The 14,348-nt window shown below is 38.6% G+C and overlaps 1 protein-coding gene across 1 annotated transcript in view; it reads left to right on the top strand.

Moving 5' to 3' along the window:
• gpsm1b (G protein signaling modulator 1b) overlaps nucleotides 1-13,372 on the top strand; it is a 31,195-nt gene extending 17,823 nt beyond the window's left edge. Inside the window, exons 8-14 of the mRNA XM_039661830.2 lie at nucleotides 1,657-1,765; nucleotides 1,850-1,964; nucleotides 2,202-2,272; nucleotides 3,186-3,332; nucleotides 7,742-7,898; nucleotides 8,864-9,069; nucleotides 9,662-13,372. Of these exons, the coding sequence (XP_039517764.2) occupies nucleotides 1,657-1,765; nucleotides 1,850-1,964; nucleotides 2,202-2,272; nucleotides 3,186-3,332; nucleotides 7,742-7,898; nucleotides 8,864-9,069; nucleotides 9,662-9,850 (994 nt within the window). The 3' untranslated portion in view covers nucleotides 9,851-13,372. The remainder of the gene's footprint in view (nucleotides 1-1,656; nucleotides 1,766-1,849; nucleotides 1,965-2,201; nucleotides 2,273-3,185; nucleotides 3,333-7,741; nucleotides 7,899-8,863; nucleotides 9,070-9,661) is intronic.
• Nucleotides 13,373-14,348: the final 976 nt, after the last annotated feature.

The raw sequence follows: 14,348 nt of genomic DNA on the forward strand, positions 1-14,348 counted from the left end.
GTCACTCCTGCTTCGTCCCTGAACGAATCTGCGGTTTTGAACTAATCGTTCTAATGAACGACTCAGTGACTCACTCGTCACTCCTGCTTCGTCCCTGAACGAATCTGTGGTTTTAAACTAACCGTTCTAATGAACGACTCAGTGACTCACTCGTCACTCCTGCTTCGTCCCTGAACGAATCTGCGGTTTTGAACTAATCGTTCTAATGAACAACTCAGTGACTCACTCGTCACTCCTGCTTCGTCCCTGAACGAATCTGCGGTTTTAAACTAACCGTTCTAATGAATGACTCAATGAGTTTCTCGTCACTTAGGCTACAACTCAGTGACTCACTCATCACTCCTGCTTTGTCACTGAATGAATCTACGTTTTTGAACAAATCATTCTAATGAATGACTCAATGTCTCACTTGTCACTCCTGCTTTGTCCCTAAATTAATCAGTTTTCTGTGCGAATCACTCTAATGAATGTCTCAATGACTCACTCGTCACTTCTGCTTCGTCCCTAAACGAGTCTGCGTTTTTCAACAAATCATTGACTCAATGACTCACTCGTCACACCTGCTTTGTCCCTAAACGAATCAGTTTTCTGTGCGAATCACTCTAAAGAATGTCTCAATGACTCACTCGTCACTTCTGCTTTGTCCCTAAACGAGTCTGCGTTTTTCAACAAATCATTGACTCAATGACTCACTCGTCACACCTGCTTTGTCCCTAAATGAATCTGTTTTTTTTTTTAACTAATGGTTCTAATGAATGACTCAATGACTCACTCCTCACTTAGGCTTCGTCACTGAATGAATCTGCGTTTTTGAACAAATTCTTCTAATGAACGATTCTTTCACTTGTCTCTTCTGCTTCGTCTCTAAACTAATCAGTTTTCTGTGCGAATCGGTCTAATGAATGTCTCAATGACTCACTCGTCACTTCTGCTTCGTCACTGAATGAATCTTTTTGTTTTAAACGAATCGTTCTTATGAGCGACTCTGTGACTTCACTCGTCACGCCTGCTTTGTCCCTAAACAAATCTACTTTTTTTGTATGAATCATTCTAATGAACGACTCAGTGACTCACTCGTCACTTCTGCTTTGTCCCTAAACGAATCTGTTTTTTTGTACTAATTGTTCTAATGAATGACTCAATGATTCACTCGTCACTTCTGCTTTGTCCCTGAATGAATCTGTTTTTTTGTACGAATTGTTCTAATGTACGACTCAATGACTTCGTCCCTAAATGAATCTGTTTTTTTTTGTAAAAATTGTTGTAATGAATGACTCAATTACTCACTTGTCAGTCCTGCTTCGTCCCTGAATGAATATGTTTTTTTTGTACGAATTGTTCTAATGAATGACTCAATGACTCATTCGTCACTTCTGCTTCGTCCCTAAACGAATCTGTTTTTTTTGTACGAATGGTTCTTATGAATGACTCAATGACTCACTTGTCACTCCGGCTTCGTCACTGAATGAATCTGTTTTTTTAAACAATCGATCTAATGTACGACTCAACGACTCACTCGTCACTCCCGCTTTGTCCCTAAATGAATCTGTGTTTTTAAACAGATATGATATAATAATATCCAGTTGGAGATTATGGGGAAAATAATCATCAAGCATGTAAACACAAAAGCAATAAGTCGCTGTCTGTCTCTGATAGGGTCGGGGAGGGCCGGGCCTGTTGGAGTCTGGGTAACGCTTACGTGTCGTTGGGAAACCACCGTCAGGCTCTTCACTACGCCCGGAAACACCTGGACATCTCCAGAGAGGTGAAGCCAGGCTCTGCCGTCTACACACACACACACACACACACACACACACACGTAACTCGCTCTTTTGCTTTGCTTGCTCAGATCGGGGACAGAAACGGAGAGCTGACGGCCAGGATGAACGTGGACGAGCTGATGGAGGCTCTCGGGGTGAAGGAGGGCGATCTCTCTCCATCCGACTCGGAGTTTAAAGTGCAGGGTAAAAACACCACCCGTTCCTCTGCTTAAGCCACGCGGGGCAAGTTGTCACACTGGATGCTCTGCTCGTTTTGGACATTGATTTTAAAAGAATACACGGTTACACTTTATTTTAAGGTGTCACTGTTACAGTCTAATTATAATACACACACATAACGTCTAGTTTTGTGTCTCTGCGGCCTGTAAATGGATATTTCGTGATTTATAATAATAAACGTGTGCTTGTGTTCTCCAACAGGAGCCAGGCCCAAGTTCAGCAAGAAGAACAGCATGGAGAGCGTGGACCTGTGGAAGTACAGCTCTGAGAAGGTCACATGCTCAGCGTCTGATTGGGTGATTGAGACGTTGCCATGCAGGACACGCACTTGACTCGCAATCTTTCAACGAAACCCGAGAGCCGCTGCGGTTACACACACACCGAGACACTGGTTTTCAGTGTGAACGCCGTGAAGAACACACTAAACGGGAAAAACTACATTTGACACGAAATCTGAGGTGTATTTGCGGATCTGACTCGGAGTGTTTCATTGGATACGTCGGTTGTGATGTTAAATATAACTACTCCACGTTTGCATAAGTGCACTCTTAGAAGAAATGGTTCTATTTAGAACCAAATGGTTCCATCCCCCGCTTCATATATGGAACTCCAAAATGGTTCTAAATAGAACCATTTTTTTTTTGGTAAAAGGTTCTATTGGCCAAGTATGGAACCCCAGGGTTCTATATAGAACCCAGAGGAACCCCTTTTTTTAAGAGTGTCTAGAACCTTTTAGGGGTTCCAAATACGTAGCGCTGATAGAACCTTTTAAGGTTCTATATAGAACCTTTTCTTCTAAGAGTGTGTGTGGTCTGTTTATGAAGCATAATCGGGTGTTTTTAAAGAAACTCTAGACGATATGATGATCTATAAAACACTGATATGAGTGATCGCCCAGATTTACACCTATACTGTGTTTATGTAAAGCGTTCACAGGAGAATGTGCTTTATGTGTTTCCCCGATGTGGAAATCAGGCTCATATTAATGTCAGGAAACTGTAAGAAACACTACATCGAGTCTTCAGTTTAAACTCATAGTGTTTGTTTTCAGTTTCTTCTATTAACTCGAGAGAGTGACGACACAAATCCTCTATACAGAACATGTCCTACACAGCAGTCCCGGTCACCTGGTGTGTGTGTGTGTGTGTGCTGTAACTGTACGTGCTCACGTGTGTGTGTGTGCAGAACGGAGACGATCATGAAGACGATGGTTCGAGGAGGATCCCCCAGTCTCAGTGCAGGAGTTACACTGACAGTCAGAGCTCAGAGGAGAGACAGTGGATCGACTCTCCAGTGGACACTGAGGACATCACTGTTCACGTCACTCCTCCTGTGAGTGACTATACATCTGTCTGTCTATCTATCTATCTATCTATCTATCTATCTATCTATCTATCTATCTATCTATCTATCTATCTATCTATCTATCTATCTATCTATCTATCTATCTATCTATTTATTGGCATGTCTATCTATCTATCTATCTATCTATCTATCTGTCTGTCTGTCTGTCTGTCTGTCTGTCTGTCTGTCTGTCTGTCTGTCTGTCTGTCTGTCTGTCTGTCTGTCTGTCTGTCTGTCTGTCTGTCTGTCTATCTATCTATCTATCTATCTATCTATCTATCTATCTATCTATCTATCTATCTATCTATTTATTGGCATGTCTATCTATCTATCTATCTATCTATCTATCTATCTATCTATCTGTCTGTCTGTCTGTCTGTCTGTCTGTCTGTCTGTCTGTCTGTCTGTCTGTCTGTCTGTCTGTCTATCTATCTATCTATCTATCTATCTATCTATCTATCTATCTATTGGCATGTCTATCTATCTATCTATCTATCTATCTATCTATCTATCTATCTATCTATCTATCTATCTATCTGTCTGTCTGTCTGTCTGTCTGTCTGTCTGTCTGTCTGTCTGTCTGTCTGTCTGTCTGTCTGTCTGTCTGTCTGTCTATCTATCTATCTATCTATCTATCTATCTATCTATCTATCTATCTATTGGCATGTCTATCTATCTATCTATCTATCTATCTATCTATCTATCTATCTATCTATCTATCTATCTATCTATCTATCTATCTATCTGTCTGTCTGTCTGTCTGTCTGTCTGTCTGTCTGTCTGTCTGTCTGTCTGTTTATGCTTCTGAGGTGTTTTGTAAGTCGCTTTCATAGCAGTGTTTTAATGACATTTTCTGCTGACAGTCTAAGCGAGTGTGTGCAGATGTGTGTGTGTGTGTGTTTGTGTGCAGATGTGTGTGTCTTCGGGGCTTTAATCGCATCTGTGTTGAAGTGCTTCACTAAAGCTTTTACTTGATATCCGCTTCTCTCTGTGTTGATCAATACAGACCAGCTGATCTGCTGCTAATGCATGTGTGTGTGTGTGTGTGTGTGTGTGTGTGTGTGTGTGTGTGTGTGTGTGAGAGAGTAAGTACTGATCGCTGTTATACTATCATGTTATATTGCATTGTGAAGTGAAGGATGTACACACACTATTGCTGATTTCTAATGTAAATAAGATTTCAGGATATTGTGTCAGATGACAAATATATGCATTTAGACTTTTCATTAGTATTGATTGATGTAATTAATTAAATGTATTGATTGATTGTTTGGTTTGATTCTAATGACATATATTATGCAATTAGTTTTCATCAGCGAACATCGTTACAACACAAAAGCAATAATTGTGTTTCATGCCGTCGATATATAATCCTACAGCTCTCTCTCATTATCTCAGGACATTTGGCTCATTTAAGGGTCACATGCAAAAATAGACCACAGTCCGTGACCTTCCACACACACACACACACACACACACACACACACACACACCTCATCCTGAGAAACAAGTGATCATTCCAGTGATCAGGATCTATTAGCAGTGTGAACGACCAGCGCTGCTCACACACACACACACACACACACACACACACACAGTGTTTTAGGCTAATTTAGGGTTTATGCGCTTGACCAGAGGCCATCACACAAGGGTCATTGGTTTCTATGGAAACCGTGGTGATGTGATTTAGACAAAGACCTTTCATGGTCCATTCACTCTCTCTCTCTCTCTCTCTCTCTCCGTATCTCGCCCTCAATGTAACTGAATTATTGAGCTAAATGCACGAGCAGCGAAACAGACACACACACACACACGCAGTGAAGGGAAAGCTGCTAGAGAGACCGGGACACTGAAGGATATCAGGATGCATGAGGAATGTGAGGCTTTACCGTGACTTTTGTCTCTGTGTGTGTGTGTGTGTGTGTGTGTGTGTGTGTGTGTGTGTGTGTGTATCAGTCGGTGGTCTTCAGTTATTTGAGGTTGTGTAATAGACCCAAGTGTAATTAATGAGTTGTGTTCCCACAGTGACACACACAGAGCTGTGATTGGATGATCTGCATTGATGTGAAGTGTTGGCTTTATATCAGGACTCTTGAGTGTGTGTGTGAGTGCCAATCTTTATATTATAGGTGATTGTGTAGAAATGCTGTGATGATATTAACACGGGTCCGGAGAGGGAGATGCGGGTGTGTGTATGTTAAATTGATTCAGTTTAGCAGAGTTGTTTGGTTTCTGTACCATGTGCAGATTATCCCGTTGTGGAGAGAGTGTGTGTGTGTGTGTGTGTGTTGTGTATAGGGTTGCCAACCGTTCCGTATAATACAGAATCGTTCCGTATTTGTCACATAAAAGTCTTGTTCCGTATTTTTGAGAATCAGTTCAGTGCAAATCCCTGACAGACACATCTTCTAATATATCTCAGACAGACTATGAATGAAGACCTCACCAGTTGAGCCACTCCACTCGTGATCGACTAGTTTTACCGCAAATTAGTTAAAATATCCTCTAATCTAGAGCGATCTTGCCTGCGAGCTTGAGCTGCTAACGGCGCGGACGCAAAACCAGGACTGGAGTCAGAGCACATTCCTCTCTGCACTCTAAGCGTTCTGTTATCACTCCGCTTTCGGCCACTACGGGTTTTCCAGACTCACTCGCAGGAAAAACTGCTCCGCGTTCAATCGATTTTAACCCTTGTGCATCCTTATGGACATTTTTGTCCTTTTCAGTTTTGTTTTTTTGATCACTTTGTGTATTTTTATTGTAATTTTACTATTTCACCGTCATTTACTTAAAAAAATATTTTTTTGCATTAGGTACAAAAAATACTCCCTCTCAGCACCTTTTGGACAAAAATGTCCCCATTGAAACTCATTAAAACTGCCATTTTTAATCCCCGGTTCAGTTAACTATAAAATTATGCAATCTTTGTTAAGAGGCTTTCATTCTGATGGCAAGGCTTAAAAATTTTATTTTTTACTATTTTTTATCAGATGGTGCCATTTTTTTTAAGTTTGGCTTATAAAACAAATATCGCTTTATTCCTGTTTTCTGGTTCGGCGTATTATAGAGCCAACTGGATAAATTATGCAACGATATTTGTGTGGGTGTGTTTGTATGGATGTCAGAGTGTGGTTAGTATGTGTGTTATAAATGTGTGTGTTTGTAATACTGAGAGAGAAAAACTGCAATCACTGTGAGCTCCAGTGGGGTTTTGCTGCCACCCAATGGGGAAAATATGTTACTACGCCCAAACAAACTTTTACCCAAAGCTCATTTTTTGAGATATCATCCTCAAATTTGGAACACAGCCTATTTAGATTTATGGCTTTGATTTTATTGCCGTTTTGAGTTCAACCTGATTTAAAAAATATATATTTTATATAGAATATTTTTTATAAATAATTTTCATAAACTTATACCTATATAACTTTTTTTTAAATTTACTTATTAAGTCTGTGCTCTGAAGCGTCACATTTTTATGACAGTTTTTTTGACATGGACATTTTTGTCCTCTTTTTACCTATGTGTAACTTTTTTTAATTGATGCACAAGGGTTAAAAGATAATACTTTTAATTGTTTTTTTTTTTACATTTTAAGGTTAAATGCATCAGATCAGATCGAAATTAAGAGCTTCAACCCATGAACTGCTCGTTAAGCAAAGATAAAGCATTGATTTGTAGGACAATAAAGAGGGCTCAAACATCTTTTTAGTTGTACATTACATTATCAATGGTGTTTTCAGATGCCAAACAATTATTATAATAATGATTTATATAATTATTCCTATGACGTAAAATCCATATAGCCTATAGGCTACTATATAAATGAAAATTAATATTTCAAAAGTATATTTTAGGGAAAATTAAAATACTTTTGTCCTATTTCTACACTTAAAAGAAATAAACCCTTGAGCTTTTATTTAGGAGAAAACAGATAGCCTGATCGCGTGATTAATTCAACTAAAAAATAAAATAAAATTATAAACTAAAAAAATCCATGGTTCATTGTTGGCAAAATGATCATGATAGCCTTCATATATCTAGAATACATGGTACAGTCAGTGATTAGGCATACTTTGCTATTCTATAAATTAATATAGGCCTAATAAGTGATTATAATATGCTATATGAATTTCAAAATCAGAAAGTTGGCAACCCTAGTTGTGTATCCGTATGCTGCGTTTGTTGTAATGAATGTTTTTGATGGAGTGGCGTAAACTGGTTTAGTGATCAAAAGCGCTCAGTGGTTTTAATGGTGATGTTCAGCAGTTAGTTCATTGCCACACAAGCAGTCGCTTTCATGTTGTTGATCACACACAAACACACACACACACACATACACACACACACACACTCTCAGTGGTTTTAATGGTGTTGTTCTGATGTTTCTCCGGCAGAAACTGGGCCGTGACCCGTCAGATGAAGACTGCTTCTTCGACCTGTTGAGTAAGTTTCAGAGCAGTCGTATGGATGACCAGCGCTGTGAACTGGACGAGTCGACGGACGGAGAGAACGCAGGAGGAGTGGAAGGAAACGGCCTGAACGACAGAATCGGTCAGTCACTGAGATTATAAGACTTATCGAGTCTCCTAAAGTGTTTAAATGCGTCTACGGTCCAAAAACACTTAGATTTTCTCAATTTCAGTAGAGGAAAGTCACATGGATCTAAAACAAGGTATTCTCTTTTTAATATTCCATTAAAGTGCTCTATTATGCTATTCTAGAGGATCCTAGAGTTGTTTTGGCGTCTCCTACAATATATTTAAAAGCATTGAAGGTCATAAAACACTGATTTCCTCCTAATCTCCACTACAGCATCAGTGTCTGAAACGCTTCCATCACAGATTTAGTCTCTCTAAGCTCCGCCTCTCTGAGAGCTGCTCTGCTGTGATTGGTCAGAAACCGAACGCTCATTATCATATCTGAATCTCAGCTCTTGATCACAGTGATACAAACAGTAACGATGGCGTGGGTTTCACCGTATCAAACACCAACCAAACTCTTCCAGTCTCAGATACACTACAGTGTTTGAGGGCGGGGCTAAGAGACACACCTCAGCCAATCAACACCAGAGGCCGGCATTATGCAAATTAGGGACAAACCTATGTATGTTCAATAGTTACTGACGACTCGTTTCAGTTCAGAATCATTTCTTTCTTTTAGGAGATGAAATAACTTTATTCATCTGCACTTTAAAGGGTCATTCCACCTCTGGGAAGATGAATGTGTATTTAAAATGGGCAATTTATGTAAAGAAATGCAAAATTATTTTTTTAATTTGGAGCTTTCTAGGCTGAGAAAAGACAGAAAATGTATTTTTGGCTTATGTGGATGAAAGGCAACAACTCCCAGAATGCATTTGCTTCACTGCCTACCGCTAACCTCGCAGTAGGTAAACAACAGTCTACAGTCCGTGATAAGTCTGTCCGAAAATGTGTTTCGGGATCGCCCAAAATGTCCGTTAATATCAAAATGTCCATTAATATCATGGTTTCTGTATGTGTGTGTGTGTTTCTCAGACGCTAGTCTTCTCTCCTCTCCTCAAACTGAAGAGCTCTTCGATCTGATCGCCAGCTCTCAGAGCCGACGCCTGGACGATCAGAGAGTCAACGTCAGTAATCTGCCCGGACTCAGGATTACCCACAACAACCTGGGGCACCTGTGTGGAGAGAGCGAGTCTACCGAGCCCAGCGACGACTTCTTCAATATGCTCATCAAGTGCCAGGTGAGAGCCGAGCCCGAGCCAAGGCTGAGCCCGAGCCGTGCCTGAGCCGAGGCAGAGGCTAACCTAGCCTACCCTGAGCCTGTGCCGAGGCTGAGCCTAGCGTACCCCGATCCCTTGTCTGAGCACTGTTGAGCAGCATCATAAACACCTCTGACTGGCCGTTGTGTTCATGAGCTCATCAGAAATGTCTGTGATTGGCTGCAATGATCAGTGTTTCAAAGTGTTTTAAAAAAAAAACAAATCGTGAATTTGAAAGCACAAGGAGTCATCATCTATCAGTGGACCGGTCCTGTTTTCAATCGCACGTGTGTGTGTGTGTGTGTGTGTGTGTGAGCGCTCGCTGAAGAGCCTCACTGATGTACATAAGATGCCTTTAAAGTGCTGATCATTGTAGCCAATCACAGACATATCCGATGACATCGTGAACACAACGGCCAATCAGAGGCGTTTATGATTCTGCTCACCAGCGCTCAAAGCCTCACATTTTTTTGTTCGTTAGATTTCTTGGTACCGAAGTCGGTGCTTTTGAACCAGTGTCCGGTTCTCTAGTTCTGTTTATGCGAGCGTGTTTCTCTGCTGTTTCTCCGCTCAGTCGTCCCGGATCGACGACCAGCGCTGCTCTCCTCCTGAAGGGGGTCCGCGGGCCCCGACCGTCCCCGACGAGGACTTCTTCAGCCTCATTCAGAGAGTCCAGGCCAAACGCATGGACGAGCAGCGCGTGAAGCTCCCGTCAGACGACCCAGACCCCGACCCGGACCCCGACTCCCCGAACCAAGGCTAACGCAAACACGCTCACCAGATCCACAGAAACAAGAAGAACACAAGTGCCATCTCAGTACACGCCTCGGTGCTTTACAGCCAACGACACGCAAACAATGCTTTCTTACTCAGTATTTTTGTCTCGTTTCCAGTCCAAATACCTCAAAATTCTTAAATCAAGATGCATTTACTAGATGAGTAAAATGCAATACGATATTATGTCTTTACGATATTTGTTGCTTAAAAAAAGCTAAATTATCTGCCAATGGGGTAAGAAAAATAATCTCAATTAATTCTTTTTCTGACTCCATTGGCGGATCATTTTGCTTGTTTTAAGCAAAAACTCACTTTATTCTGATTTATTTCTCCAGAAAACAAGACATAATATCTCATGGCATTTTACTCATCTAGTAAATGCACCTTGATTTAAGAATCTTGCGATATTTGGACTGGAAACAAGACAAAGTACTAAGTAAAAAAAGCATGTTTTGCAGTCATAAAGTTTATATTAATGGGAATAACTGGGCGAATTCACTGGCAATCAGTGGCTGACGTCGTTTAGTGGTTTATAAACCCTTGTGCTTTATCTTGCTTGTAAATCTCTCGTTATTAACAATATTGGACTTTTTCCCTCAGTCAGCTCAGGTTTAAGGGCTTTAAAGCGATCGAAGCAAACACAAACAGGAGAATCCACAATAACAGAATATAAGTATGTTTGTAGGCCTGTCCAGAACACCACGAGTGTAACAAGGTTAGAAAAATTATCAAAAACAAATTTAGGAAATTGTTTTATTCTTGTGTGCAAAGTCACGTATTAGCCCAATGCTATAGTAATATGAACTAGCATTTTTGGGGAAAAGAAAATCCGGTAGCACCTTTATGTTACAGTCCTGTTCCTCATGTACATACAATGTACTTAATATAGTTATTACAATAACTGGGTAACTTAACCTGCCCCTAATCCTGTAAAGTAATTTAAAATACTGTAATATAAAGTGCAACTTACAGAAGTTGATTTTCTGATCATATTTTTTTCTAGGCACATTTGAGCAATTCCAAAACACATTAAACTTATTAACTACTATTAATTTTGTGTTTGATCATTTATAAGTGATAATATAATTAAATAATAAAAAAAATCATCTTATATTCAGGTGTGCATAATTATTAGGCACATTTTCTTGTACAGATAAAATGACCCAAAAAAGAGATTTCACTCAGACTGAAAAGTCAAAAATGATTGAGAAAATTGCATTGCACAGTGAAATGCTCATTGGTGATGAATGTATGATGAAATACAAAATGAATGTGGTTTGGAATTGGTAAAATGTGCCTGAAAAAAAAAATGATGAAAAAATCAACTTGCCTAATAATTCTGCACAGGGACAATAAAGCATCCGAGACTCTTTATAAAGAGCATCTCCATCTGAGCATCAATAAGCAGCACATTAGTTACGTATTAAAGCTATATATAGTTATTATCTCAGTTTTCCAGCTTTCCAACATTCTCGGAACATTAACATTATTTATACATCGTTCATGGAATGTTTCTTTTCTCTGAAATGTTTCAGTTGGTCGTTCATCTAACGGTTTTTAAATGTAACAACTTTGTTTCGGAATGTTCAGCAAACATTCAAAAGTAACGCTCCTTTACATTCTGTTTGAAGAATGATGAAATGAAATGGAATGTTCGCGTAACGTTCACATAGTCGAACCAAGAATGATTCAAACACCAGATAAGAGTGTTTTTCAGGACACTATCGTTCATTTCTGTAAGTGAGGAGAGCAAAATAAAGTAACAGTGACATATTATACACAAATATTATTCATACAGTGACATTAAAAATTGCTTGCGTATGGCGTTTTACTCGCGTGTACATATAAGAAACTCACCACAGTGTGTGTGAGACTTTATACGCTATAATAAGGTACTCTCTCTCTCTCTCTCTTGGTTTCAATGCATACCATAGTCATTACAACGCTGACAAAACCGACACTAGACGAGGAAGCGATTCGCATTTTTAAAGGGAACTTCCTTATATTTCAATATTTGCAAGGAAACATGAGCAGACTTGTAGGTTAACATAAGTTTACACAACATAAGTTTCTAAAAATATACAGTCAAACCAAAAATTACACTATTACTTAAGGACACTATAGTTCATAATAATTCAATTAAAGTGACATATTATACCCAAATATTCTTCATGCAGAGACTACCAGCAAAAATTTGGGACCAAAAATGATTCGGCCTCTTTGAGCTGATGATGTTTTGCTGAAGTGTGTTTTCTGTAAGTGCTAATGCTCTTTTTTACAAATGCATTGAAGTGATTGGTTGATTAAATAATAGCATTTATGAGAAATTGAATAATAAACTGTGATAATGTGAGGAATGTGTCTGAATAAATTTTGGTTTGACTGTAAACTTTTGGAAATAATGTTAATTGGTGCATGAGTGAAATAAAGCGTGAGTGAATTCGCCCCGTCATCATCACGTGTTTCTCGCCCACCGCCTTAAAGAGAGAAACCCGCAGACTCTGATTGTATTCTTTGATATTGTGTTTTCTGAGCGCTCCAGCAGTGTTGTTCTGGTGTGTGTGTGTGTGTGTGTTATTGACAGTATTTCCACTAGTGCCGCTGTATCTTTGACCTTCTTAATCGCAAGTGCATTTGTGTTGGGCTTTACGTGGTGTTTTCCTCGAGCGTCTGACACACACACATAGGGCTGCGCAACTTTCTCATCTCCATCTCTTTTCAATTCCAAGATATTCTACCAGACATGTATTTATTGAAAGTGTTGAGAACTATTTGAAAAAAAATAAAGTAAAAAAATGTGAAGAGTTTTTAAGTATTGTTATAATGTGGGAAATTAAAGTATGTGAAATGCCAGGCTCGACTGAAACTGTTTTACTTCCACAACCAGACGAGCGAGTTTCTGCGCGTTTGGACATTGATTGAGTTACTTTAGTCATTTGTGGCCAATGATCAGCAGACTAATGTTTTAGAAGACTTAAACGTCATTTTGATGTTCAAGTAGCGCAATTTGTGCAAATTTAGTAGTTTTGGAGGGAATTAAAATACTTCTAAACTCTAATCACTGCCATCTTGTGGTAGAAATAAGCAAATGCCATTTTTTATTATGCATAATTTTCTATTTATTAAGTTACTTTTACTTTAAGAAGCTGATTCATATTGATTAAATTGAAATTAAATTGACATTGGTTTCTACTGATGCATGATGGTTGTAACTAAAACTAGCCCTCGTTTCTAATACTCAAATAATACCAATAGTGGATATATGTATTAGATTCATAATGATGTGATGAGGTTAAATTCAGAACTGTATTAGTTGCACATGTAACGGTAAATTATTAAAAATGTATATTTAATTTGTCATTAAAATTGTGATATAATTGTGTTGTGAATGAGTGTGAAAGCCTTTGAAAAGCCATTTCCCCAATGTACATAAATGTTTTATATTTATTTCCTGTTCATGGACATGGGAATGAATCCCTTGCTTTTAATAAAATGTTTATGAAATTAAGCACTCATCTTTTTCAACAGAGAAGTATTAGAGTGAAAATCAATACAGGACACGAGGCTCGATATACTTGTGTATCACTACTGATCAAAAGTTTGGGGTCGGCTTAAATAAGTCTCTTCTGCTCAAATCATCACATTATTTTATATTTTTTTACAGTATGAAAATGATTGAGTCGTTGTTTTCCTCCCAATAAACTTTAGAAGAAACATCACTAACAATTTAAGATTTTCATGTTTCTAAAAGTGTCTTTTCTTTTTATTTGATCCAAAAAACACTGAAAAAATAAGTTAAATCATAAGTTTTTTAGGTGAATATATAGTAAAGTCTAATTTATTCCTGAATTTCATTACTCCAGTCTTCAGTGTCGCATTCAGAAATCACTCTAATGATGCTCAAGAAACATTTAGGATTATTATCAGTGTTGAAAACTGTCATATTTGTGTGTAAACCGTGATGCATTTATTTTTTCAGGTTTTTTTTTGTTAAATAGAAAGTTAAAATAGCATTTAGTTAAAATATAATCTTTTGTAACATGTTTTACTGTAACTTTTGATCAATGAAATGCATCCTTGATATATTAAAAGTATTAATTAAATTATTTATTTTGACATATCACACCGTTATGCCTGAACTCCTGTAATGTGATGGATTCGGAAACGTCAGCATGAGCTCTGTATGTTTAGTATGAAAATGCATGTATTGTTTAAACGCACAGACTCAGCTTTTAATGTTATTTATATGTATTTTTAATCCGCTTTAACACACACCATGTGTGTGTTGATAAGTGGACAGCATTGAGTATTTCCTCCTTAAAACTGCAGTGAACCAAAGACAGTTTCAAAAACACGCTTTCTGACGTCACAAACCACCTTGTAACCAATCAGATCAACGTGTGATCGTCAACCAGTGTGTTAGTGGAGGCGGGGCTCATTTGCATATTCATATTCATAGAACCAAGCATACTAAATGAGGCGAG

Source organism: Pimephales promelas, chromosome 4 (genome assembly GCF_988280905.1).
Source record: "Pimephales promelas chromosome 4, fPimPro1.hap1.1, whole genome shotgun sequence".
Lineage (NCBI taxonomy): Eukaryota > Metazoa > Chordata > Actinopteri > Cypriniformes > Leuciscidae > Pimephales > Pimephales promelas.